Genomic DNA, 24,277 nt, shown 5'->3' on the forward strand with positions numbered 1-24,277 from the left:
TATCCTGTGTCCCGGTTGCCTCTGAAGAAACTGCATAATTGTAAAGATTGTTCCCTAAGCATTTCAAGTAAAAGTTCCAGTTTATTCAGAATCCTTGCTGTGGACATTCCTTTATTACAAACCATTTTTAGGTTGGTTGACGGCGGTTACCATACCTGAATAACCAAATCCTGGCCTCACGAACACTAAGGGGTTAACAACATCTTGCCCCCAGGGTTAATACCACCAGACCCTGCTACATACTGCAACACTCCAGTCACCACATAGCTTTTGGCGTCCTATAAACAGGATTTGGGTGTGTGCCTTGGGTGTGTGTATTAACTCAGCTACCCAGACCATCCGCAACGAAAAACAGGTGTATACCTTTATTACAAGTGCCATTAGTCCTCCCCCTATTCAGAACTGTGTTGGCAAAATTGTCCGGGATTGTTGCAAGTCGCGACCGAAATTGCGCCCAAAAGTGTACAGGACATTCTTGCTGAAATTGTCCTTTGCCGGGGCGCTGGAAAAAAGTAAGGGGGGAGGTGAAGAATACTGTGTGTTCGATGCGATACCTAAAAGAGTTAAAGTCAGTTCCAGACCTTCCCGCGCGCGTGAGTGGCCGCAGCTCCGCCCCGCTGGTCCTCCGCAGGCACACCTCCAGTGTCAGCTGGAAGGAATGAAAAGTTCCCTTCCTGTGTTGCAGAGGGGAAGGATTTCTTGCCCGGACCAAACCGGAAGTCCTCCGGGCACAGCGAAAATCAAAAGTTCTGGCAGCTGCGTCCGCATTGCTATAACAAACCTCCGCTGCACGGACTCTGCAGGGACCAGAAGAAGGGTCTGTACAGCAGATACCGGGAACCTCGGATGCAGGCCACTTAAGCTGCCGCTACAGCGCATCCCATCAAGTCTACAGGTCAGCGCACTCAAAATTCTCTTATTGGGCCATCACCGCCTGCCCCTGCACCACTACCACCTGCCCCTACAACCCCTGCGGCCTCAGAATTACAAAGCGTATGACAGGACATTGACCAGTTAACTAAGGCCGTTAAAGAACTTGCTAGCAGGTCCAGCCCATCTGGCCAAGAGACACATCCCCCCTGAAAACCTGCTCCTCGTCCTGCCAATCCACATAATTACCTCCCTATAAGGCCTCCAGGGACTCAGAGGCCCTACTGAAGCCATTGCAATAAAGTTGGACATTGAAAAAGCCAGTGTTGGGCTTTAACCCCTTAACGATCACGGGCGTAAATGTACGTCCTGGTTTGGCGCTACTTCGCGCACCAGGACGTACATTTACGTCCTGTGTATGACTGCAAGCATCAGAGTGGTGCTTGAGTCATACACGGCAGGTTCTGGCTGCTATCAGCAGCCGGGGACCAGCTGGTAATCGCCGACATCCGCGATCGCGCGGATGTCCGCCATTAACCCCTCAGATGCCGTGATCTGGACAGATCACGGCATCTGTTGCAATGCGCATGATATAATAGATGATCGGATTGCCCGCAGTGCTGCCGCTGGGATTCGATCATCTGTAATGGTGGACGGAGGTCCCCTCACCTGCCTCCGTCCGTCTCCTGCTCTGGTCTGAGATCAAGCAGACCAGAGCAGGAGATAGCCGATAATACTGGTCAGTGCTATGTCCTATGCATAGCACTGAACAATATTAGCAATCAAATGATTGCTTTAGATAGTCTCCTAAGGGGACATAAAAAGTGTAAAAAAAAAAAAAAGTTGGAAAATGAAAATTGTCAGTTTTTCCCATTTTACCCCAAAAAAAGCGTCATTTGTTTTTATAAACATATTTGGTATTGCCGCGTGCGTAAAAGTCCGAACTATCAAAATATAATGTTAATGATCTCATACGGTGAACGGCGTAAACGTAAAAAATTTTAAAAAGTCCAAAAATGCTGCTTTTTTGTCACATTTTATTAAAATTTTTTACAAAAAATGGTATAAAAGTTTTATATATGCACATGTAGTATTGATAAAACGTACAGATGACGGCGCAAAAAATGAGCCCTTATACTGCCCTATATATGGAAAAAAGTTATAGGTGGTCAAAATAGGGCGATTTTAGATTACTGATTTTGTACAAAAAGTTTTTGATTTTTTTAAAGTGGTACAAAAATATAAAAGTATCTAGCCATGGGTATCATTTTAATTGTATTGACCCACGGAATAAAGAACACATGTCATTTTTAATGTAAATTGTACAGTGTGAAAATGAAACCCTCCAAAATGTGCAAAATTGTGGTTTTCATTTACATTTCCTCCCTAAAAAAATATTTTTTTGGGGTTCGCCTTACATTTTATGGTGAAATGAGAGGTTTCATTACAAAGTACAATTGGTCATGCAAAAAACAATCCCTTATATGGGTCTGTAGATCGAAATATAAAAGAGTTATGGATTTTAAAAGGCGAGGAGGAAAAAACGAAATAAAATAAACAAAATAAAATTGGCCTGGTCCTTAAGGTGAAAATGGGCTTGGTCCTTAAGGGGTTAAACGGGAATCCCCTGAGGTCGAGGAACGGCCCTCAGGAACATCATCACCAGGTCCAGATGCAACATACACCAAGTCAGGACTTTCCCTTTACGCCAGGACTTGCCCCTATGTAAAGGTGGTTGTTGAGGGGGTACAGTTAGAGGCCCTCATTGACACAGGTTCCCAGGTGTCTACAATACCTAAAGATGTTTTTTTTAAATAAATACTGGGGTCCTGAATTATTATGTGAACCTGATGATGTGGACTTTAAAGTGGTGGCAGGGAACGGGAAACTTGTACCCAGGCATGGGTATTGGGAGCCCACCATTCAAGTGGGAGAGTATGTCCTCCAATGACAAGGTGTAATTGTAACTAATGTAATTGATAAAGGATGAATATTATGAGAGATTGTTTTGAGGAGATAGTAGGGTCCTTGCATGCAACTCTCCTTCACATGTCACCTTCAGACCGGCGAGCTGCGCAACACCATCTGAAGACTCTGCAAGCAGAACAGAAATTTGTCAACCGCCAGGGGGAAATTGTCCGAGTGAGGATCCAAGATATACGGTCCATGATCCTACAGCCTCAGATAGAAACCATCAACTGGTGTCGTGCTCGACCAGGGGTGAAGAATCAAGATTATCAAGCGTTGCTGGAGCCGATGCAGTTACAGTGTCTAACGGAAGAGTCCCGATCTGGTAGTCAACTTGTCTGATGTTGCCACCAGGCTGCCAATGTATACTCCTGTCGCTCAGCTATACCATCTTGGGCCCAAGGACATACTGACCAACTCGCAAGTAGCTCGACAGCGGACCGCCCAGACCGTCCACAGAGCCGACACCAGCCATCCAGAGCCGTGGTGGACTCAGCTGCAAATAGGGGATGAGAAAGAAACCAACTGTTTGTACACAAGGGACTGTTGTACAGGAATTCTTTGGATCCAGTCTCTGGTGAGCGACTCCATCAGATCCTGATTCTCAGAAGAGATGCTGCAATGGTCCTTAATGCCTACCACGATCAGTCGGGACACTCTGGAATCCACAAGACCGAAGCCACCATCAGACAGAGGTTCTATTGGATCGGGATGCGAGGAGACATTGAAAAATGGTGCGGTGAATGTACTGTCTGTAACGTTACCAAGAATCTTCGCAAGGATGCGAGGGCACCACTTCACTCCATCCAAACTGGAAGGCCTAACCAGCTGGTCGCCTTGGACCATGTCAAGTTATCTTCTACTCGGTCTGGATACACCTATGCCCTCAAGATCACTACTCCAAGTGGGTAGTGGTAGTGCCTATCAAGGACCTCACAGCGAAGACGGCTGCACAGATGTTCTATTTCAACTGGGTCCAGACCCTGGGATGCCCAGAGTCGGTCCTCACAGACTGGGGAACAGCCTTTGAAGCTCAACTGTTCCAGGAATTGTGTCAGTTTCATGACTGCAAGAAGCTCCGGACTACCGCTTACCACCCCCAGGGAAATGGATTATGCGGGCGCATCAATCAGGCCTTCATACACATGCTGCGAGCAGCGCCAGTATTCAAGCACGAAGAGTGGCCTCGGCTATTGCCTGAACTGCTGGAGATTTACAACAACACCATTCATTGCTCCACAGGGTACACTCCCTTCTTCCTCATGATGGGACGGCATGGACTACTTCTAAAAGACCTAGCGTTTGGGTTGCAAACACCCTTCAAAAACTCTCCACAGGTCTCGCAAGACTGGATCTCTGATCATCAGATTCAGGACGCTAAGGAGATTGTTGGGAAGAAGATGGGCGAGGCCCAAGAAAGGCAGCAGAGAGATTACAACCGCCACACCTCTGCTAAGCCTTTATAACTGGGAGACAGAGTTTGGCTTCGGAAATTCCCCAGGACACACAAGTTGGATTCTATCTGGGAGACGGAACCTTATACTATAACCACCATGCTATACCCAGACTCAGATATCTACGAGGTCCAGAAGACTGGATTTGAACCGCAGGTGATTCATCGGAACAGAATTAAACTGTGCCTCAGAGAGGATGTATTTGAACCTCCTCCTCCTGCTCCCACTACAGCTAGACCCGCGAGGGAATATGTGCCAGGAGAGGGAATCCATCCATCAATGGACATACCGATGTTCTCATCCAACCAGCCTGCAGTCTTTTGTGCAATGCCATATCCAGCTCCAGCACAACCATCTCTGGTTTCCTCACCTGCTATGAGTCTGTCTCCCGATGCAATTATCTCCAATCAAGATCTGAACTCCTCAGTTCACATGGATCCCACCAGTCCAGGACAGAGTTCAACTCCAGACTCCAGCCCTCAAGCTGGTCCCTCTATGACCGGAACAGCAAGAGCTCCAGAAGAAGAGGGCACTCCTGAGACCCAAGAGGTGGTGTTGCGTCGGTCTCAAAAGTCGACACAAGGCCAATTGCCAATTAGATACCAAGACTGACTTCATTCATGCACATAAAATTCAGTACACCTAAAAGCTGCATTAGTGTACATCTACAAGTTTAGTTCACATAATTCACTAAAATTTAAATATCTATCTCACATGCACAAAAATAAATGAGTATTTAGGACTGTAACCTGTTCTATATCAGTCCATACCACTGTTATTCCCAAAGTGTCATGCAACTAATGTGTTCTTCTTGTCTTTGCGTGTCCAGGGTACTTTACTGGCCAGAAGGTATACCTGTAGCTAACTAAAACGCACGTGAACAGTAAAGGTAACAGAAAGTGTAAATGTTATCTAGGATAAAGTGTTCTAGGGGTAAGTGTGTAGTACCGATAGACCCTAGCAGCCATGGCATTGGGCAGAAAGCCTAAGGCAACCCAATCCGCAACCTGTGTATAACAATGGAAATCAGAAGTGGTATTATATTAAATGTATATCAATAAAAAGAAAATAGTAACAGTGAGATAATGTCAAGTGTGTAGAAGCATTGTAGTCATCATACATACTTTAGTCAAATATCAAATGTCAGTCATAGTCAAATATCAGTCATAGTCAAATGTCAATAAAATTGCTAGCTATAGTCAGATGTGATAGCTACTCTTATGCATAGTTGTTAGAGATGCATAATAAAGTAAATATGCCTATGCTAAAGAAAAAGGTATTGAGATAAAGTATAACATTATGGTCATGTTATTGAGGAATGTTATTATTCCGTGAGTCTTAAGAAACTCGTCCCTTTTCATCATGTTCAACCCTGTTTGTAAAGGTTACAGAGCATGTATGGACATTATGAAATGCAGAGACTCTATGTAATATTCATCATTATTCTACTGTTCTTCAGCCTAAAATGGGACATTGTGATTAAATGCTTCAGGACTGCATCCGGCCCAATGGCCACTTCGCTCCTCTCCCTAAGTGGACAGACGTCAAGGCCGACTTATTAAGTAAGGGGGTTTGTGGTGTCCTGGTACAGGACCTTGTCCTGTCCCCTCCATAAGTCCCCTCAGGAAGAGTCCCTTGAGTCCATAGGCCTCTCCTGCAGGGCTCCCCCCTAGTTGCCTCATATAAATGTAATGTATTTGCATTGTGTACATATTGTCTATATGTATAAAGTTGTATAGTTTGTATACCATGTATAGGACCTTCCTTGGTCATGTGACCTCCTGTCATGTGATATACCCAGAGTTCCATGGGCACAGGAACCCCAGGCATTAGCAACCAATGTGCTTTAGTCCAGCCCTCTAGTATATAAGGGGCTGTAGTCTCTCAGTTAGCTCTCTTAGTTCCTGCTTCTCATCCTGTACACTAAAGCTGCATCAATTCCTGCACAATTGCATCTAGGCCAAAGCCTAAGGAACAGCAGCCACTTCTAAAACATGAGTTACAATTCTCTCTACAAATCCAGTGACTACTACTCAGCTAAGGAATATATTAGTAGCACAGTGGCCTGCCTAAATATCTCAAACACTACAAGTCCAAGCAAGCCTGCGAGGTATCCTGCGTCCCGATTGCCTCTGAAGGAACTGCATAATTGTAAAGACTGTTCCCTAAGCATTTCAAGTAAAAGTTCCAGTTTATTCAGAATCCTTGCTGTGGACATTCCTTTATTACAAAACAGTTTTTGGGTTGGTTGACGGCGGTTACCATGCCAGAATAATCACATCCTGACGTCCCGAACACTAAGGGGTTAACAATATCTTGCCCCCAGGGTTAATACCACCAGACCCTGCTACAAACTGCAACACCCCAGTCACCACAGATGATCCATAGTAATGCAGGGTATGCCGCCATACAGTATTCCTCGCTTTCTCAGCCAACACTTGATATCAGTGAAGGTAACTCTTTGTATTCGTAGTTGAAGGAGACATCTGTAAATATTAAATGCTTTGTATTGTCTTGATGTATCTCTTTCTCTTTTCTGAGTTGAAGGATCTTATCATGATTTTGCAAGCTCTTTTCTGGCTGATTTGATTTAGAGGGGATCTTCTTTGGTATTACTTTTATAATAAGTAGTTGAGGTCACGTAAACAGGTAACTTGGCTAACAAAAAAAATGTACTCATTTGCTTGATCTGTTGTCACTGCCATTGAAGTCCGTGCTGATCACCACTTCTCAACAGTGGGAAATGTCCAATCAGCAAATCTCGGCAAACCGCCTCCTGCCTCCAAGACTTAATTTGATACTAGCAACAGGGGCAATATGTAGAAAACGGCTGGACTGATTTTAGTAAGTATAACATCATTTTACTCAGGTTCACCTGCAATATAACCCAGGGTATTTGGTTTAGTGCGGGTGAACATCATGTCAGTTTCCTTTTAAGGAAGCGATTCTAGGATTTGTATAGTTCCTATGGAGCACTCGAACACAACCCCAAAGACTCTTTTTCCAAATGTGGCAGTAGAAATGGGTGTAACTGCATTTTGGTTGCTATATATTCCGTTATATTATATTTATGCACTGTTCTTAACCAAATATATATTTATACTGGTGAAAAAAATGTAGACCATTAAGGGGACACAGGAGGGAACTTGTCTAGGCTTGCATGCCAGTGTTCTGGCATAAAAAAAAAAAAAAAGAAAAGTCACAAAAAAATTTGCACTTCGTCCAACAAAGGGGTGTGGTTTCAATAAAGGGGGATGAATTTGGTAAAAGGGGTTATCCAGGAATAGAAAAACAGAGCTAATTTCTTTCAAAAACCGCTCCCTGTTTGTCTCCAGGTTGGGTGTGGTTCTGCAGTTCAGTTCTATTGAATTGAATGGAGCCAAGTTGTAATACCACACACAACCTGGGGACAGATGTGGAGCTGTTTTTGCAAGAAATTAGCTCTGTTTTTCTATTACTGGATAACCCCTTTAACCCCTTAAGGACGCAGGGTTTTTCCTTTTTGCACTTTCGTTTTTTCCTCATCACCTTTTAAAAATCATAACGCTTTCAATTTTGCACCTACAGACCCATATGAGGGCTTGTTTTTTGCACCACTAATAGAAACCGGGACGTGCCAGGTTTGAAGTGCGCTCAGCTCCTGAGTGCACTTCCCATAATTTGAGCCGTCCACGGGGGTTAAGGGGTTAATTGTAGTGAGTTTTGTAAACACTTTATAGGGAAATTTTTTAAAGGTGTTACATTTTTGCGCAACTCCACTCAATAGGGGGGTATGAAAAAAAACCACAAGACAAAAAGTACATTAAAAGAAATGGTCAACTTTATTAAATATCGTACATTCTGAGCAATTAAAACTGGCATAAGGGAGAAAGTGCAGGCTAGAAAAATTACCAAAAAATGTTATATAATATTATACCACTGTGTTCAATGTGTACACCTGCAACAGGCTTCTTTAAATTCCACTAAAGATTCTCTATGGGGTTCAAGTCATAAATCTTCCAGGACTTCTTTTAAAACCAAGCCTTGGTAGACTTTGAGGTATGCTTTGGAACACTGTCCTGTTAAAAGGTCTAATGATGCCCAAGCTTAGCTTCCCCAGAGGTTTTCTCCTAGGGTTTTTTCATTCTTGGTTGAATTCTTTTTGTCTTTCACATACTGCAGGTTTCCAGAGGAAGCAAAGAAGCCCCAGCGGATCACTGAGACACCACCATGCTTCACTGTAGGCAGGGTAGACAATGTATGGTTAATTTTTCTCCAGACATACTGCTGATCCACTGGCCCAAAAAGTTCCAGTTTTGTTTAATTACTCCACTGAACAGATTTCCATAACTTTTGTGCCTTTATGTGGTAGTCAATGATTCATACCTCTGATTGGTCCCCGGTTATTAGTGGTGTACCCCAAGGTTCAGTACTGGGCCTGCTCTTGTTTAATTTATTTATTAATGATATAGAGGATGGCATTAACAGCTCTGTTTCTATCTTTGCAGATGACATCAAGCTTTGTAGCACAGTACAGTCTATAGAGGATGTGTATAAGTTACGCGATACCCGTTTATAAAGCATTGGTATGGCCTCACCTGAAATATGTTGTTCAGTTTTGGGCACCAGTTGATAAAAGGGATGTTGTGGAGCTGAAAAGGGTGACTAAACTAATAAGGGGTATGGAACATCTTACCTATTAGGAAAGATTAAAAGAATTACATTTGTTTAGTCTTGAGAAGAGACGTTTAAGGGGCGATATGATTAATGTATTTAAATGGCCTATACAAAAAATATGGGGAAAAACTGTTTCAGGTTAAACCCCCTCAAAGGACGAGGGGGCACTCCCTCCGTCTGGAGAAGAAAAGGTTTAGTCTCAAGGGGCAACAATCGTTCTTTACCCTAAGAACTGTGAATTTATGGAACAATCTACCTCAGGAACTGGTCACAGCAGGAACAGTTAAAAGCTTCAAAACAGGGTTAGATAAGAGTCTTAGAACAAAATAACATTAATGCTTATGAGGAAATCTAAACTCACATCCCTTCCCCTTCATCCAACCATATCCCTTCTCTTCAACTCCTTGGTTGAACATGATGTACAAATGTCTTTTATCAACCATACTAACTATGTAACTATATGTAATATGGTTTTGAGCATATCCGAGCCGACTTTTCTTGTGCTTGTGCCTGGATAGGAAGAACAAAGCTCATGATGAATAGAGCACAGTGTCTACAGAGAAGCATTGCGGTGGCTCGATGATGCCCTAGGGCTGCTTTGGGGCTTTGCTTTCGCTGGCCCTGGAAACCTGCAGCATGTGGAGGAAAGATGGATTCAGTCATGTATCACAAAATCCTAGGAGACAATTGTGGTGACCCCCGTAGACACCACACAATGTCATTCTTTCTGTGAGGAAGCTGAAGCTTGGGCACCAGTTGGTGGGATTTGAAGAAGGTGATTGCGGCACACAAACCCAAGAACATTAGTTAAAGGGTAACTTTCATTTAAAATGTCATTTCAAGTGCCATGACCTTTCACTAAAGTGAGCAGCATATGGAATTGCAAAATAAGTCTATCGAACTCCTGCAATTCCATATAGCTCTCATTTAGCTGAGCAGAACAGAAGGGAAAGGTCATGGCGCTTGGAGCAGCACAGTGTTTTCTAATGATAGTTACCCTTTAACCTGGGTCCATTGCCCATAAGATATGGTCTAAGATTCCTCAGGAGAGCTGTTACAAGCAGATTTCTGGCTATACATCACATTTATACTAGGTCATAACAGCAAAAATGTGCTTTATCCTCGCCATGAAGGAGTTAAATAATTCTGAGACTATAATAGACATTAATATTGTTATTTTGTATTGGATTTGTAGAAACCATGTTTTACATTAATGGTGCTGAACAATTTAAATGGTTCTTTTTTATATACAGAAAACTGCTGAAAGTTGATTAATTTTGCAGATAAACCCAATTTACAATGGGAGTTGAGTATTTTTGGTTATTGTAGATAAATCCACCCCTGGTTATACAATTGTCATCTAGTGACTACTGGAGGGAATGGCAGTGTCCATTTCCAAAATAGGTTAAACCACTTTGATTGTGGATGCTTCATTTTCATTGAATCAAACATTTCAATATCTTTATCATCGAGCAGCCAGCCAAACATTGACAAGACATTTAGGCTGTGAAGTCGAGACACACAGTGAGTTAAAGCAATAAAGGTCACAGGGTCTGTTATGTAGTATTGAGAAATGAATCTGGAAATATTAAGATCAGTCAATTTTGGCAGATTATCTAGTAGAAGAAAGAAGTCTCTCCATCCAGACTGTGTGATGTCGGGATTATGACTGAGGTCTACCTTCTGCAGGTTTCTCAGATGGCCGTCAGCTGTTATTTTGGCTAAAAAAAAGAAATGGCATGTACTTATGAAACATAACAAATAACAAAAATGCCATATACTATAAACTGGATAAAACATCACTGAATGTTATTGCTATATATCTGGACTCCACTCCATCTTTGTGCTATACTTTAACCCCTTAAGGACCGGGGTTTTTTCCGTTTTTGCATTTTAGTTTTTTGCTCCTTGCCTTTAAAAAATCATAACTCTTTCAAATTTGCACCTAAAAATCCATATGATGGCTTATTTTTTGCGCCACCAATTCTACTTTGTAATGACGTCAGTCATTTTCCCCAAAAATTTACGGTGAAGCGGGAAAAAAAATCATTGTGCGACAAAATTGAAAAAAAAACGCTGTTTTGTAAATTTTGGGGGCTTCCGTTTCTACGTAGTACATTTTTCGGTAAAAATGACACCTTATTTTTATTCTGTAGGTCCATACGATTAAAATGATACCCTACTTATATAGGTTTGATTTTGTCGGACTTCTGGAAAAAATCATAACTACATGCAGGAAAATTAATACGTTTAAAATTGTCATCTTCTGACCCCTATAACTTTTTTATTTTTCCATGTATGGGGCGGTATGAGGGCTCATTTTTTGCGCCGTAATCTGAAGTTTTTAACGGTACCGTTTTTGCATTGATAGGACTTATTGATCGCTTTTTATTCATTTTTAAATGACATAAAAAGTGACCAAAAATGCACTATTTGGGACTTTGGAATTTTTTTGCGCGCACGCCATTGACCGAGCGGTTTAATTAATGATATATTTTTATAATTCGGACATTTCCGCACGCGGTGATACCATATATGTTTATTTTTATTTACACTGTGTTTTTTTTTTTTTATTGGAAAAGGGGGGTGATTCAAACTTTTAATAGGGGAGAAGTTAAATGATCTTTATTCACTTTTTTTTCCACTTTTTTTTTTGCAGTGTTATAGCTCCCATAGGGACCTATAACACTGTACACACTGATCTTCTATGTTGATCACTGGTTTCTCATAAGAAACCAGTGATCAACGATTCTGCCGCATGATCTCAGGCACTGAGCAGTCATTCGGCGATCGGACAGCGAGGAGGCAGGTAGGGGCCCTCCCGCTGTCCTGTCAGCTGTTCGGGATGCCGCGATTAGCCGCGGCTATCCCGAACAGCCCGACTGAGCTAGCCGGGAACTTTCACTTTCACTTTTAGCCGTGCGGCTCAGCTCTGAGCGTGCGGCTAAAGGGTTAATAACGATCGGCGCTGCGCGCTATTAGAGGCGGGTCCCGGCTTCACTATGACGCCGGGCCCGCCGTGATATCACGCGGGGTTATTGTGTAACCCCGCGTTATATCAGAAGAGCAGGACCAAGGATGTACCGGTACGTCCTTGGTCCTTAAGGGGTTAGAGGGGTTATCCACCATAAGGTGATTTTAGTACTTTCCTGCCAGACAATAATGGATATGCTTAGGAAGGATCCTTGCTTGCCTTCAAGGGGTACTCCACTTGAAAAAAGTTTTTTGCTAAATCAACTGGTGGCAGAAAGTTAAACAGAATTGTAAATTATTTCTATTTAAAAATCCTAACCCTTCCAGTACTTATCAGCTGCTGTATGCTCCACAGGAAGTTCTTTTCTTTTTGAATTTATTTTCTGTCTGACTACAGTGCTCTCTGCTGACACCTCTGTCCATGTCAGGAACTGTCCAGAGCAGAAGAGGTTTGTTATGGGGATTTGCTCCTACTCTGGACAGTTACTGACATGGACAGAGGTGTCAGCAGAGAGCACTGTGGTCAGACAGAAAGGAAATTAAAAAAGAAAAGAACTACTTGATAAGTACTCGAAGGATTAAGATTTCTAAATAGAAGTAATTTACAAATCTGTTTAACTTTGCGGCACCGGTTGATTTAGAAAAAATGTTTTCCAGTGGAGTACCCCTTTAACCCCTTAATGACATCAGTCATTTTACCCCCCCCCCCCCCCCCCAAAAAAAAAAAAAAAAATATATATATATATATATATTTTTTTTTTTTTATTACTCGGCGATCGGACAATGAGGAGGCAGGTAGGGACCCTCCTTGTGTCCTCATAGCTGATCGGGATACCGCTGTTTCACTGCGGTGGTCCCGATCAGCCCGACTGAGCTGCCGGGAATGCTTTTTTTAACTTTAGATGTGGCGATCAACTTCAATGGCCGCGTCTAAAGGGTTAATACCGGACATTACCGCGAACGGTGATGTCCGGTATTAGCAATGGGTCACGGCTATCGTTAAGTATGCCCTGCGTCCTTAAGAGGTTAAGGCTAAATGGCTATGTTGTGAGTCCACCATAACACTGCTGCTTTCTTTTTGTGAAATGGCTATTTCCTGTTGGAGTTCCCTCCCTGAAACTACAAGTCCCAGGATCCCTTGTTTGTAAGTCTGAGGTCACTTTTCTCCCTCCTACACATCAGCCACTCCACCTATTGAAGCACACCTGAGCACCTTTCCATGCTGTGCTGTGGTTGAAACTACCCAGTCAGCAGTCGCTCCACCCATTAAAGCAAGGAGAGGCTTCCTTTCAACACCTGACTAGTAATGTAATGTTTCAGGCTGCATTGCAACCTTGGGAAAACCTGAGACGTTACTCATTTTGTATGCTGCCAAAAATGAACATTAGGGCAAAAATTAGATAAGAATTGTGAGACCAGCCATCAAACACAGGTACAGACACTGTAATATGAACTACCCTTACTTTACAGCCCCTGTAGCACAGTCAAATAAAAAAAAGTCCTGGAATACTCCTTTATACCAAGTATATTTTTTTAGGATCTCATTCTTCTTACCTAACTCCAGCAGGCTGCTATCATTCAATAATCTGCACTGTATGGTGAGAGTTCTGAGGTTGGGCATATGCTGAAGTGCCTGAATGAAATGGGATATATTTTCTTTAACAGCGGATCCACCCGGAAATGTAAATTCTTCAAGCTGTTCCAGATAGGCTAAACCTTCAGCTAAATACAATGAAATGAAAAAAAGCAAATCAAACCAAAAGAAAAACGTCAAATGTATAAATGCAATGTATGATATATATTTCTACGTATATATATATACAGTAATTATCTATATTCAGTACAGACCCTTTAACTTTTTTTTAAACATTTTGTCATGTTGGGGCCCTGTGTTAAACAATAAATCAAGTTGTTTCCCATCATTTGACACTGAATAATACTCCATAATGACAAAGTGAAAATAGAATGTTAGAAATCTTTGCTATTTAGAAAAAAAGGAAAAACTCAAATATTTCATTGACATAAGTATTCAGACCCTTTACTCAGTATTTAGTTTGGCTGGTATTACAGCCTCCAGTCTTCTATGATGTCACAAGGTTTGTATACCTGGATTTGGGGATTTTGTTTGCCATTCTTCTCTGCAGATGCTCTGAAGCTCTGTCAGGCCGGATGGGGACTGTTAGTGGAAGCCACTTCAGGTGTCTCCATAGATGTCAGATTAGGTTGAAGTCAGGGCTCTGGTCGGGCCCCTCCTTTGTTGTCTTAGCTATATGCTTAGGGTCATTGGGGGAGATTTATCAAATCCTGTCCAAAGGAAAAGTTGCCCAGTTGCCCATAGAAACCAATCAGATCGCTTCTTTCATTTTTAACAAGGCCTCTACAAAATGAAAGAAGTGATCTGATTGGTTGCTATGGGCAACTGGGAAACTTTTCCTTTGCACAGGCTTTGATAAATCTCCCCCATTTTCTTGGAAGATGAATCTTGGGCCCAGTCTGAGGTCCAGAGCACTTTGAATCCGGTTTACCTTAAGAATATGTCTGTACTTGTTCCATTCAGCTTTCCCTAAACAATGACCAGTCTCCCTGTCCCAGTTGCTGACAAACACCCCCACAGCATGATGCTGCCAACACCATGCATCACTGTAGGGATGGTATTGGGCAGGTGATGGGCAGTGCCCGGTTTCCTCCAAACATGACGGTTAGAATTTAGGCAAACTTAGGTAAAACTTCAAGTTTTTCCACTTGCTCACAGTATCTTTGGAGCTCAGCCAGAATGCCCATTTGGCTCTTGTCAAGGCCCTTCTCCCCCTATTACTTAGTTTGGTGGGGTGGCCAGATCTAGAAAAAGTCCTGGTTGTTTAAAAGTTCTTCCATTTAAGAATTATAAATTATAGAGGCTACTGAGCTCTTGAAAACTTTCAGTGCAGCAGAATTTTTTTTTGTACTCTTCTCCATATCTGTGTCTACACATAAAGCTGTCTTTGAGCTTTACAGGCAGTTTTTCCAACTCACGGCTTGCTTTTTGCACTGATATGTATGTATTGCCAGCTGTGAGAACTTATCTAGACAGGGGTGTGTCTTTTTAAATCCTGTCTATTCCATTGAATTTACCACAGGTGACTCCAATCTAGGTATAGAAATGGGAGGAGCCAGAGCTAGATTTTAGGTATCATAGCAAGGGGTCTGAATATTTATGTCCATCCAAAATTTTTGTTTCTCTACCTTCACAGTCTCATTATGAGTAGAATGATAATTTAAAAAAAATTTTTTTTTTTTAATATTATTTTAGCACAAGGTGTATATTTAAAGTAAAAAAACATTAAAGATATAAATCAGGGCTGTAATGAAGGCTGACGAGGGAATTTAATTATTATGCTTTCTGGGGGGGGGGGGGGGGGACAATGAAAGCCTATTTTTAGGAGAGGCAATCAATGTGTCATATATTTAAAGATCCAACTAGAAGATCACCAACATTTAGCAGAATTAAAAGGAATGTGAAATCTAGATTTTTTTTTATTGACTAGAGCCAGATACTGAAACATGTTCTGTTTTTTTCTAATCAGATTTTATTTTTGGATTATAATTGACTTTATTTTTAGCACATTATTATAGTTACAAAACATAGATGCAATGAACATCCAGAGTCACTATTCATTGTATGGGGCAGGTTTCTAAGCATTTTCTGTGACCTCTACAACCTGTGCAGAGGTCATTCTACAGAGGAGGGGGAGGCTGATCTTCTCTTGTATTCTCAGTCGACTGATGTCCCCTTTCAATGTAATGCTGTCCTTATCACTTTCCAGTATCCTTGGGATAGTGGATAAGATGTCTAGCAGTGGCGTACCCCTTTAAAGCAACTGTAGCATTCCCTGAAACACCATGGTTCCAATCCAGGTATAGTGACCATTACGTGCCTCTATGTATGGTAATGGGGCCCAGTTCCGTACACACATCACATCTGTATTACCTCCACTAATCACACAAGTATTGTAAACGGTGAATTTTGCAGTGAAAAGTGATGTGCCCTGAATTATTGTTAGTTTTTTCCCCCTATGTGTGGAAGGGGCTTTCTAAATCCCATCCCCGTCCATTGTACTGTATATTGTTTCATACTTATACAGCATAATCTAAAAATCAATGCATTATTTATGCGAGAGCTGGAGATACACAGGCGATGTGCTTGGGTATCTCTGGCGCTATGTCCATAGACAATGCATGGAGCGCCTGTGCTGACCCACTGGTCCATGCAGCAGGAAGAACTGGGGCCCCGTTCTGAAAATCCCTGAGGTTGGACCCCACATGATCAGACATTTATCCCCTATTCTGTGGATAGGGGATATGTTTTACAGGACTGCAATAGCCCTGTAATAATACAAAATTACATATAACAATGTCCTCTAGTTTTATATCTAATAGAAACATACCAAACTTTTTTGTTGCTTCAACTTTTACAGAGTAATAAAATTCTATTTCCAAAATCTTGAGATTTGTAAATGAGGATAATGCAGAAGCTAGAAAAAAACGAAGAAAACATTATGAGATAAAAGGTAATGTTTATGATATAATCTATCTATCTACAGTATGATATAATCTATATATTTAAAACTTAATGGGATAAAGATGATCCTGACAATTTTTTGTAGGGTTTTTGAACCCAAATGCACCCAAATGTTCCATGCGACACAATTTGCAACCCAAAAAACCAAAACCCTCCATTTTACAAGAAAAACCCGAAAAGAGGGCATGGCCATGAGAGAAAGTGGGCGTGTTCCTGACAAAAGGGGCATGTATCCAACAGTTTAGAAAAATCCCAACATATTTACAGAAAATGTGGTGGATTTGAGCTGAGGAAAACACGACAGATCAGAACAGTTGTAAAAAAGCAAAACATGGGGAAAAGTGCAAAATGTAGGAAAACATTAGTAAATACCTTGGGAAAATACCTGTTGGAAATCAAAACCCAAAAAGAAAACTACACTCCACTCTTAGTAAATAAACCCCAATGTGTGTATGTATGTATGTGTGTATGTTCCAGCATCACGTCCAAATGGCTAAAGATATTAACATGAAACTTAGCACACATGTTACTTATATGTCAACAACAAACATAGGATAGGTAATTTAAACCTTACTCACCCATATTTGCTAGGGGCGGGGTTTTTTGTTTAAAGTCCCATACAAGTCTATAGGAAATATATGTTACTGCATAACTTCCAAACAGCTGGAGATATTTTTATAATACTTGGTCACATGTTACTTATATGTCCACTTAAAATATAGGATAGTTAATTTAACCCTTTACTACCCCCCCCCCCCCCACCCCACCCCCATTTGTGAGGGTCTGGGTTTTTGTTTAAAGTCCCATGCAAATCAATAGGAAATGTATGTTCCCACAAAACTTCCGTATGGCTGGAGATATTTCAATAATACCTGGTACACATATTACTTATATGTCAAACAAAAATATATGATAGTTAAATTAACCCTTACCTACACCCTTATATAAAAGATGGGTTTTTGTTTCAAGTCCCATGCAAGTATATGTGACTTCCAGTACCTTGCTCCACAAGCTCCGCTCTGCATCTCCAGGTGAATGCGTCGGGCCGGCTAGCAAGCCACACCCCATCTCACAAAGACACGCCCACATTTAAACCCCACCATTTTATTATCTACCCTTTTTGTGAATCAGTCTGGCTTGCAAATCACGCCCAGTCCCACAAAGCCAAGTCTCCTTCTATTTTCAGCTTACAATATCTTCATCACAAATCAGTCCCATCTGAGGACAGGATATGAGGATGGGACATAAGGACAGTATATGAGGTCAGGATATGAGGATGGGATATAAGGATGGTATATGAGGTCGGGATATGAAGACGGGATGTGAGGACGGGATATGAGGTCGGCATATGAGGACGGGATATGAGGTCAAGACAAGAGGACAGGAAATGAGGTTGAGATAGGAGGTCAGGATATGAGAACGGGATATGAGGTTGAGATATGAGGACGGAATATGGGGACAGAATATGAGGACAGGATAGGAGGTCGGGATAGGAGGTCGAGATATGAGGATGGGATATGAGGACAGGATATGAGGTCGAGATAGGAGGTCGAGATATCAGGTCAGGATATGAGGACAGGATATGAGGACAGGATATGAGGTTGAGATAAGAATGCGGGATAGGAGGTTGGTATATGAGGTAGAGATAGGAGGTAAGGATATGAGGTTGAGATATGATGACAGGATATGAGGTCGGGATATGAGGACAGGATATGAGGTTGAGATAGGAGGACGGGATATGGGGTTGGGATATGACAACAATATATGAGGACGGGACATGAAGTCAAAAGCTTCCGCCTTTGTTGATTTTCCTCCCCAACAAGGATTAGGAAGGAAAAAACGGGCAACACCGGGTACTCAGCTAGTATATAATAATAAGGAATAACAGGAATATTATCTGTCACTAATTTTATAGTTGTGTGACCATATAAAAGCAAAGGGCCAAAGGAGGCATATTATCCCTTATAATACACAATTCACCAGCAGAATCGAATTGTATTGTGGCAGTCATTGCCCGAATACAATGACTTTCCAAACAAACAGGTGTCACATGGAAAGTATGGAGCCCCCTACAGACATTAGGGCCTAGAATACAAATTTGTCATCTGCAAGTTAAAAAGTGATGGCACAGTGTTGGACATGGGCCAGATTTTTCTCCTGTGTACAGGCCTTAGTGACGGCTCCTAAGGCTGGGTTCAGGCTGTGGAATCTCTGGACGGAGACCGCAATATATTCCATGTGGTACTCTGCTGAAAAAATTAGCCAGATCATTATTTCAGTGGTGACAGCTCCAGCGCAGAAATTCCATAGTGTGTACTGTGCACCATTGGGAATGGGACAGCTGTACATGAACTTCCGAGCGTAATTTCTAAGCAGAACTACGCTTGAAAATCTGTAGTCTGAACTTAGCCTTAGGGTCAAAAAGCACAGTTACGCTAAAAACAAATTTTACACAAATATTGTAAGATATACTGCTGTATGCTTATTTCCAGTAAGTAACATATGAACCAAATCCTACCCAGATGGATAATTTCCAAGTCATAAAGTGCAAGTTCCAGAAATCTCAGCTCCTGCATTTTTCCACATCGAGATAATGAATCAACAATATTCTTCAACCCGGGACAGAATTTACATTTCAATGTAAAAGAGATCAGATTACGAAAATTCTCAATAAAATTGGCTGCAATGTTAAATGGCAAAAATGATTAACAATAGTTTCACACATTAAAATACAACTTTACAAGTATAGAAACAAAGGAATATATCTTTAAGGGTGCATTCTCACATGCCTTTTAATGCAGTTTTTCATTTTGCCTTTGAAACCAAAAAAGAAGAGAATCAAGTAGTAGAATCCTTCCTATATTGTTCCTTTTACTGTATCATCCACTTCTGGATATTGGCTTTTATAAATTAATTTGAATACTGCATCCAAATGTCACATGTGAAAGTATCCTAACAAACAGTTTTAGTCTGGCCCGCTAGTTATTAGAATTTTAGGTTTTCAATGTAATTGCATATCCTATATGTTATAATTATTTTCAACAGTAATAAAATGTATAGTAGGCCATGCTTTTCTACACAAAGGCATTACATAAATAAATATATGCTGCAAAGTATACCTTTCTTTTCTTATATTTTTTTATATGGGAGCCTATGGATAGTGTAAGCAACTTTACCTATACTGGGATGTGCATCACAGGCTTGCATTGATAGTATATGTGCTGGCCTAGTACAGGATGATGTTTCCCCAAACCTTCTCCTGTCCTGTCAGGCACAGTCCCTTTATGTCCCCAGGGCCCCCTGCAGTATTATCCCCTATGTACATATGTTATATATTAAAAGTATAATGTTTCTTTAATTACTGTGACCATATCCTTGTTACCCAGGAGCCACTAGTGACCAGGTGACCCCTCAAGTGACCTATGGGCTCTTTGCTAGACACCCCTATAAAAACCAGGGGTGGAGCTACAATCTCTCTATTCCAGCATTCTTGCTCCTGCTGAGGTCCAGTGCAGTCATCTCAGTGTGTGTGTCCAGAGCATTGGAGGCCTCAAGCCTAAAGTCTGCAGCCACAAAGTCAGCTTTAGTAAGCTCAAAGTCCTCTTCATATCAATTGTCAAGTCAAGTATTCTATATAGTCACTGTGGCCTGCACTAAAGTGTCTCTACATACTGCAAGTCCCAGCAAGCCTGCGACCTGTGTCACTGGTCACCTGGGGATATCCTTGGGATATTGATTGTACTGCATAGACTATCACCTGTTGTCCATTGTCCGTAACTTGGCGTCGGTGTCTTCACTGCCCCCAAGTCTAGCCCAGGATTAGCGGTATTACCTTCAGTTGGTTAAAGCTAAACCATGCCCTGGCGTTAGAACAAGAAGGGGTTAAAGGGGTAGTCCAGTGTGAAAAACATATCCCCTATCCTAAGGATAGGGGATAAGTTTGAGATCGCTGGGGGTTCGACCGCTGGGGCCCCCTGCGATCTCTCTGTACAGGGCCCCGGCTCTCGGCCCAGATAGCGGGTGTCGACCCCCGCACGAAGCGGCAGCCGACACGCCCCCTCAATACATCTCAATGGCAGAGCCGGAGATTGCCGAAGGCAGCGCTTCGGCTCTGCCATAGAGTTGTATTGAGGGGGCGTGTCGGCCGCCGCCTCGTGCGGAGGTCGACACGCCCCCTTCCCGAGGGCTGGCGGGGCTCCGTACAGGAGATCACAGGGGGCCCCAGCGGTCGGACCCCCCGCGATCTGCAACTTATCCCCTATCCTTAGGATAGTGGATAAGTTGCTCACCACTGAGTCACCACTGGATATCTCCTTTAATAACATCTGCCCCCAGGGTTACAACATATGCCCTACATGCCACATATATGTCTGGAAATCCTTTGGACAAATAGAAGGCTTAAGGGGTACTCCGCCCCTAGACATCTTATCCCCTATTCAAAGGATAGGAGATAAGACGTCTCATTGCGGGGGGGGGGGGGGGGTCTGGCTGCTGGGACCCCCACGATCTCCAGCCTGGCACCCCGGAGTTCTGAACATTTATGTTCAGAACACTGGCTTTGGACAGGCAAGGTCGTGACGTCCTTTGGATAGGAGATAAGATGTCTAATTGTGGATACCCCTTTAAATCTAATGTAAATAGAGCATAATATATTAGTCCAGGAGATATTTATATTCCTACACAATGATCATCCATAACATTAAAACCTTTAAAAGCCTTTTTGGCATTCCTCAACTCTAGTAATGAGCGGCATATTCCATATTCGAATTTGTGATATTTTGCGAATATATAGACGAATATTCATCCTATATTCACATATTCGATATGTTCGTGGTTATTTTTACATGCGCGTTTGCTGATAACTATCTACCTATCTATCTACAGTCATGGTTGTAAATGTTGGCACCCCTGAAATTTTTCAAGAAAATGAAGTATTTCTCACAGAAAAGGATTGCAGTAACACGTTTTGAAACAATCTTATTTTTCCACAATTTTGAAAGGGTGCCAATAATTTTGTCCAGACCATTTTTGGAGTTTGGTGTGACATTATGTCCAATTAGCTTTTTTCCCTCCCTTTTTTGGTTTAGCAATACACACAAAGGGAAAAACATGTGTTACTGCAATCCTTTTCTGTGAGAAATACTCAATTTTCTTGAAAAATTTCAGGGGTGCCAACATTTATGGCTATGACTGTATATTATCTATCTAACTATTTATCTATCTATCCATCTATCTTCTAATATTCTTTAGTAACGATATTCACGAATATGAGGATATTTGCAACTATTCGCATATTTGCAAAGATTCGCTCTCCAGTCTAATACAGTAAATAGTATAGCAGTCTTCTTTAGAACACAAGCTGGAAGCAGGGAGGGATGAGATCACTGTTATGAGTTCTGTGGGGAAAAAGAAATAACGAATATTCGTAATTGCGAATATATAGTGCTGTATTTGCCATATTCACGAATATGAGAAATTTGCAATAAATATTCGAATTGCAAATATTCGCGCTCAACACTGCTCAACACTACTCAACATCACTTTTATGAAAATAACTAGTCATTGCCTTAATTTACTTTACTGTTCGCTTTTGGTTATTGTGCACCTTTTGAAAATGTTATATCAAACAGGAGACTCATATTATGCATTAATCTTTCTTTACTACTCTCCAGTAGCAAAATAGTTAACAGGGTATAATGTGAAGCACAAAAATGTTTCAAATGCAATCAAACATGCAAATGTGTAATATGATCCACCAATCAGGATGCAACCCAAGTAATATTATGTGACAGTTCCTTAATATCCTCCTCTTTTTTTGCTGCTCCATGACAAAAGGTATGTGGTGCTGTTCTTAGGATTTATCTTATACTTAAAATCCTGAATGGTTTATCCGGTATTATATGAACTCAGAGACTCTGTACCCAGGAACTGCCTATCTTACCATTCGGTGCTTTACAGTCTGTTCCCTGGGACCCACGATGTGGAGGCCATCCAGGAGGCCTGGTGCCTTATGAACTGTTTTAAGGATGCAGTGTTGCTTGCCAGGAACCACCTCGTGATCAACAGGGAGAACTTGTCCGTCCGGGACTGCTGCAGGTTCAACAAGAGCCTGCTCAAAGACTATTCCATCTTGGACAGCCCGGCCGTCGATGAAGAAGAAGAGTGAAGACTCCTCCCCTTCCCCATGTCACCCTGAAGATATAGCCCAGTAGTTTCGGCACTATGATCCGCCCCTTTCCTACCCCCACACAGTCGCCATTCCCCCACGCACCCCAGCCCCTCCCCATAGCCCATGTCCCTACCCCGATCACAGATTGTATTGTTTTGTTATTCGACTTCTTGTGCTTTTCTATTACAGGATTGAGCGGAGTGTTAGAGTAGCATGATGTGCAATGTATAGCTTAGGGAACCTTTGCTGTGTATTGTACTGTCATGCTTTGTGTGATTGTAATTTATCGTATGACTTGTAATGACTGAACAGACAATAAAGCTCTTTCAATAAAAACTTGTGGCTCCCTCATATCTCTACAATTTTCTTTATATCTTTTTCTTTTTGCCTCAGTTTTAAATTTTTTACTTCACAATTTCTCCCTTTGTTCTTTTATTTGGGACATTAATTTAATTGGTATAAGTATAATTATAGGCATAATAATATCATTTATTGTATTTATATTTAGTTTCATTTTTGTCCTAACATGGCTAATGAAGAGATTATAAATTCTCTTTCAGGTGATGATCTACATTTAATCAAAAGATTTTGAATTTGTTACCACCAACCATATCCAGTATCTGGTGGACCAGTCGGTAACCAGGTCGGTCCAATCAGCCATACGGACTGGGGGTGGCTTCCATTGCTATTTTTCAGGGTCATGCGCAAAAATCACCTTAGTATCTGTAATGTCTGTTTATTGGTTTTTGTATTTTTCTGTTTAGGTGTGTATTTACACACTAGTATGTTCAGAGTAGTTTTCTATTCTCCCTCAATAGGGAATGGTTAATGCTCTGAACGAATGAGAACCCGGGTGGGGTTATTTAACCAGAGTTCTCCTGCATTCTCTGCTGGTTACTTTGTGCAATAATACTACTATGATGTCTTCTTGTGCCATATACTCTGACAGTGTCTGAATGTGCATGCACTTTGTATTTAACTTGTTATATTATCTGAGTTTTATCCATGGTTAAATAGTCTTGTTTATTGTAAATTTTAGTCCATGTTATTTGTCGGTCTTTAGGATGTATGTCTGTTCTGCTTAATCTGTGTTCACACAGAGAGAATCCTGTCCTGTTCCTCCACATAGTGGAGCTTGGTTTTGAATTTATCCTGTCCTGTATCTTGAAATATATCCTGTTTTGTATCTTGAGAAATATCCTGTCTAGTATCCTGACCATTGTTCCCCTACGTTGTAGAGTTTGGTTTTCTTGAATCCGTTTTTATGAAGATCATGTTGCCTGATCAATTTAGTGTTTTAGCTTTCAGTTCTTCCGTCCATACCCTGCTTCTATTGGATTCTGCTGTATTCTTGTTGCACACCTAGTCTTGTTCATTTTATCATGTCTGCCGTTTATCTGATGTTGTTTTTATGAACTGTTTGTTTATACACTATTTTCTACCCTGTTAGTATTTGTATGCTGTCTGGTATATCTGGTTGTCTGGTAGTTTTCCATTTGTGTTTCTGGCCTGTGACCGACTATGAATATTATTTGTTTTTACGCCACTGCACTGTAGCGCAGGGAGGGACCAGCTCCAAGTTGACGATTCACTGTTTAGGGTGTTTGGGCAAGTAGGCAGGGAGAGTGT

At 41.6% G+C, this 24,277-nt stretch overlaps 1 protein-coding gene across 2 annotated transcripts in view; it reads right to left on the minus strand.

The window, feature by feature from the left end:
• Window positions 1-8,112: 8,112 nt before the first annotated feature.
• LOC130291103 (baculoviral IAP repeat-containing protein 1-like) overlaps window positions 8,113-24,277 on the minus strand; it is a 57,606-nt gene continuing 41,441 nt past the window's right edge. For both annotated transcript variants that reach the window (XM_056539524.1, XM_056539516.1), the window contains exons 12-15: window positions 18,998-19,159; window positions 16,346-16,432; window positions 13,476-13,643; window positions 8,113-10,669 (exon numbers count right to left, since the gene is read on the minus strand). In XM_056539524.1, coding sequence (XP_056395499.1) covers window positions 10,305-10,669; window positions 13,476-13,643; window positions 16,346-16,432; window positions 18,998-19,159 — 782 coding nt within the window. In that variant the 3' untranslated portion in view covers window positions 8,113-10,304. The remainder of the gene's footprint in view (window positions 10,670-13,475; window positions 13,644-16,345; window positions 16,433-18,997; window positions 19,160-24,277) is intronic.

The sequence above is a fragment of the Hyla sarda genome, chromosome 1 (genome assembly GCF_029499605.1).
Source record: "Hyla sarda isolate aHylSar1 chromosome 1, aHylSar1.hap1, whole genome shotgun sequence".
NCBI lineage: Eukaryota > Metazoa > Chordata > Amphibia > Anura > Hylidae > Hyla > Hyla sarda.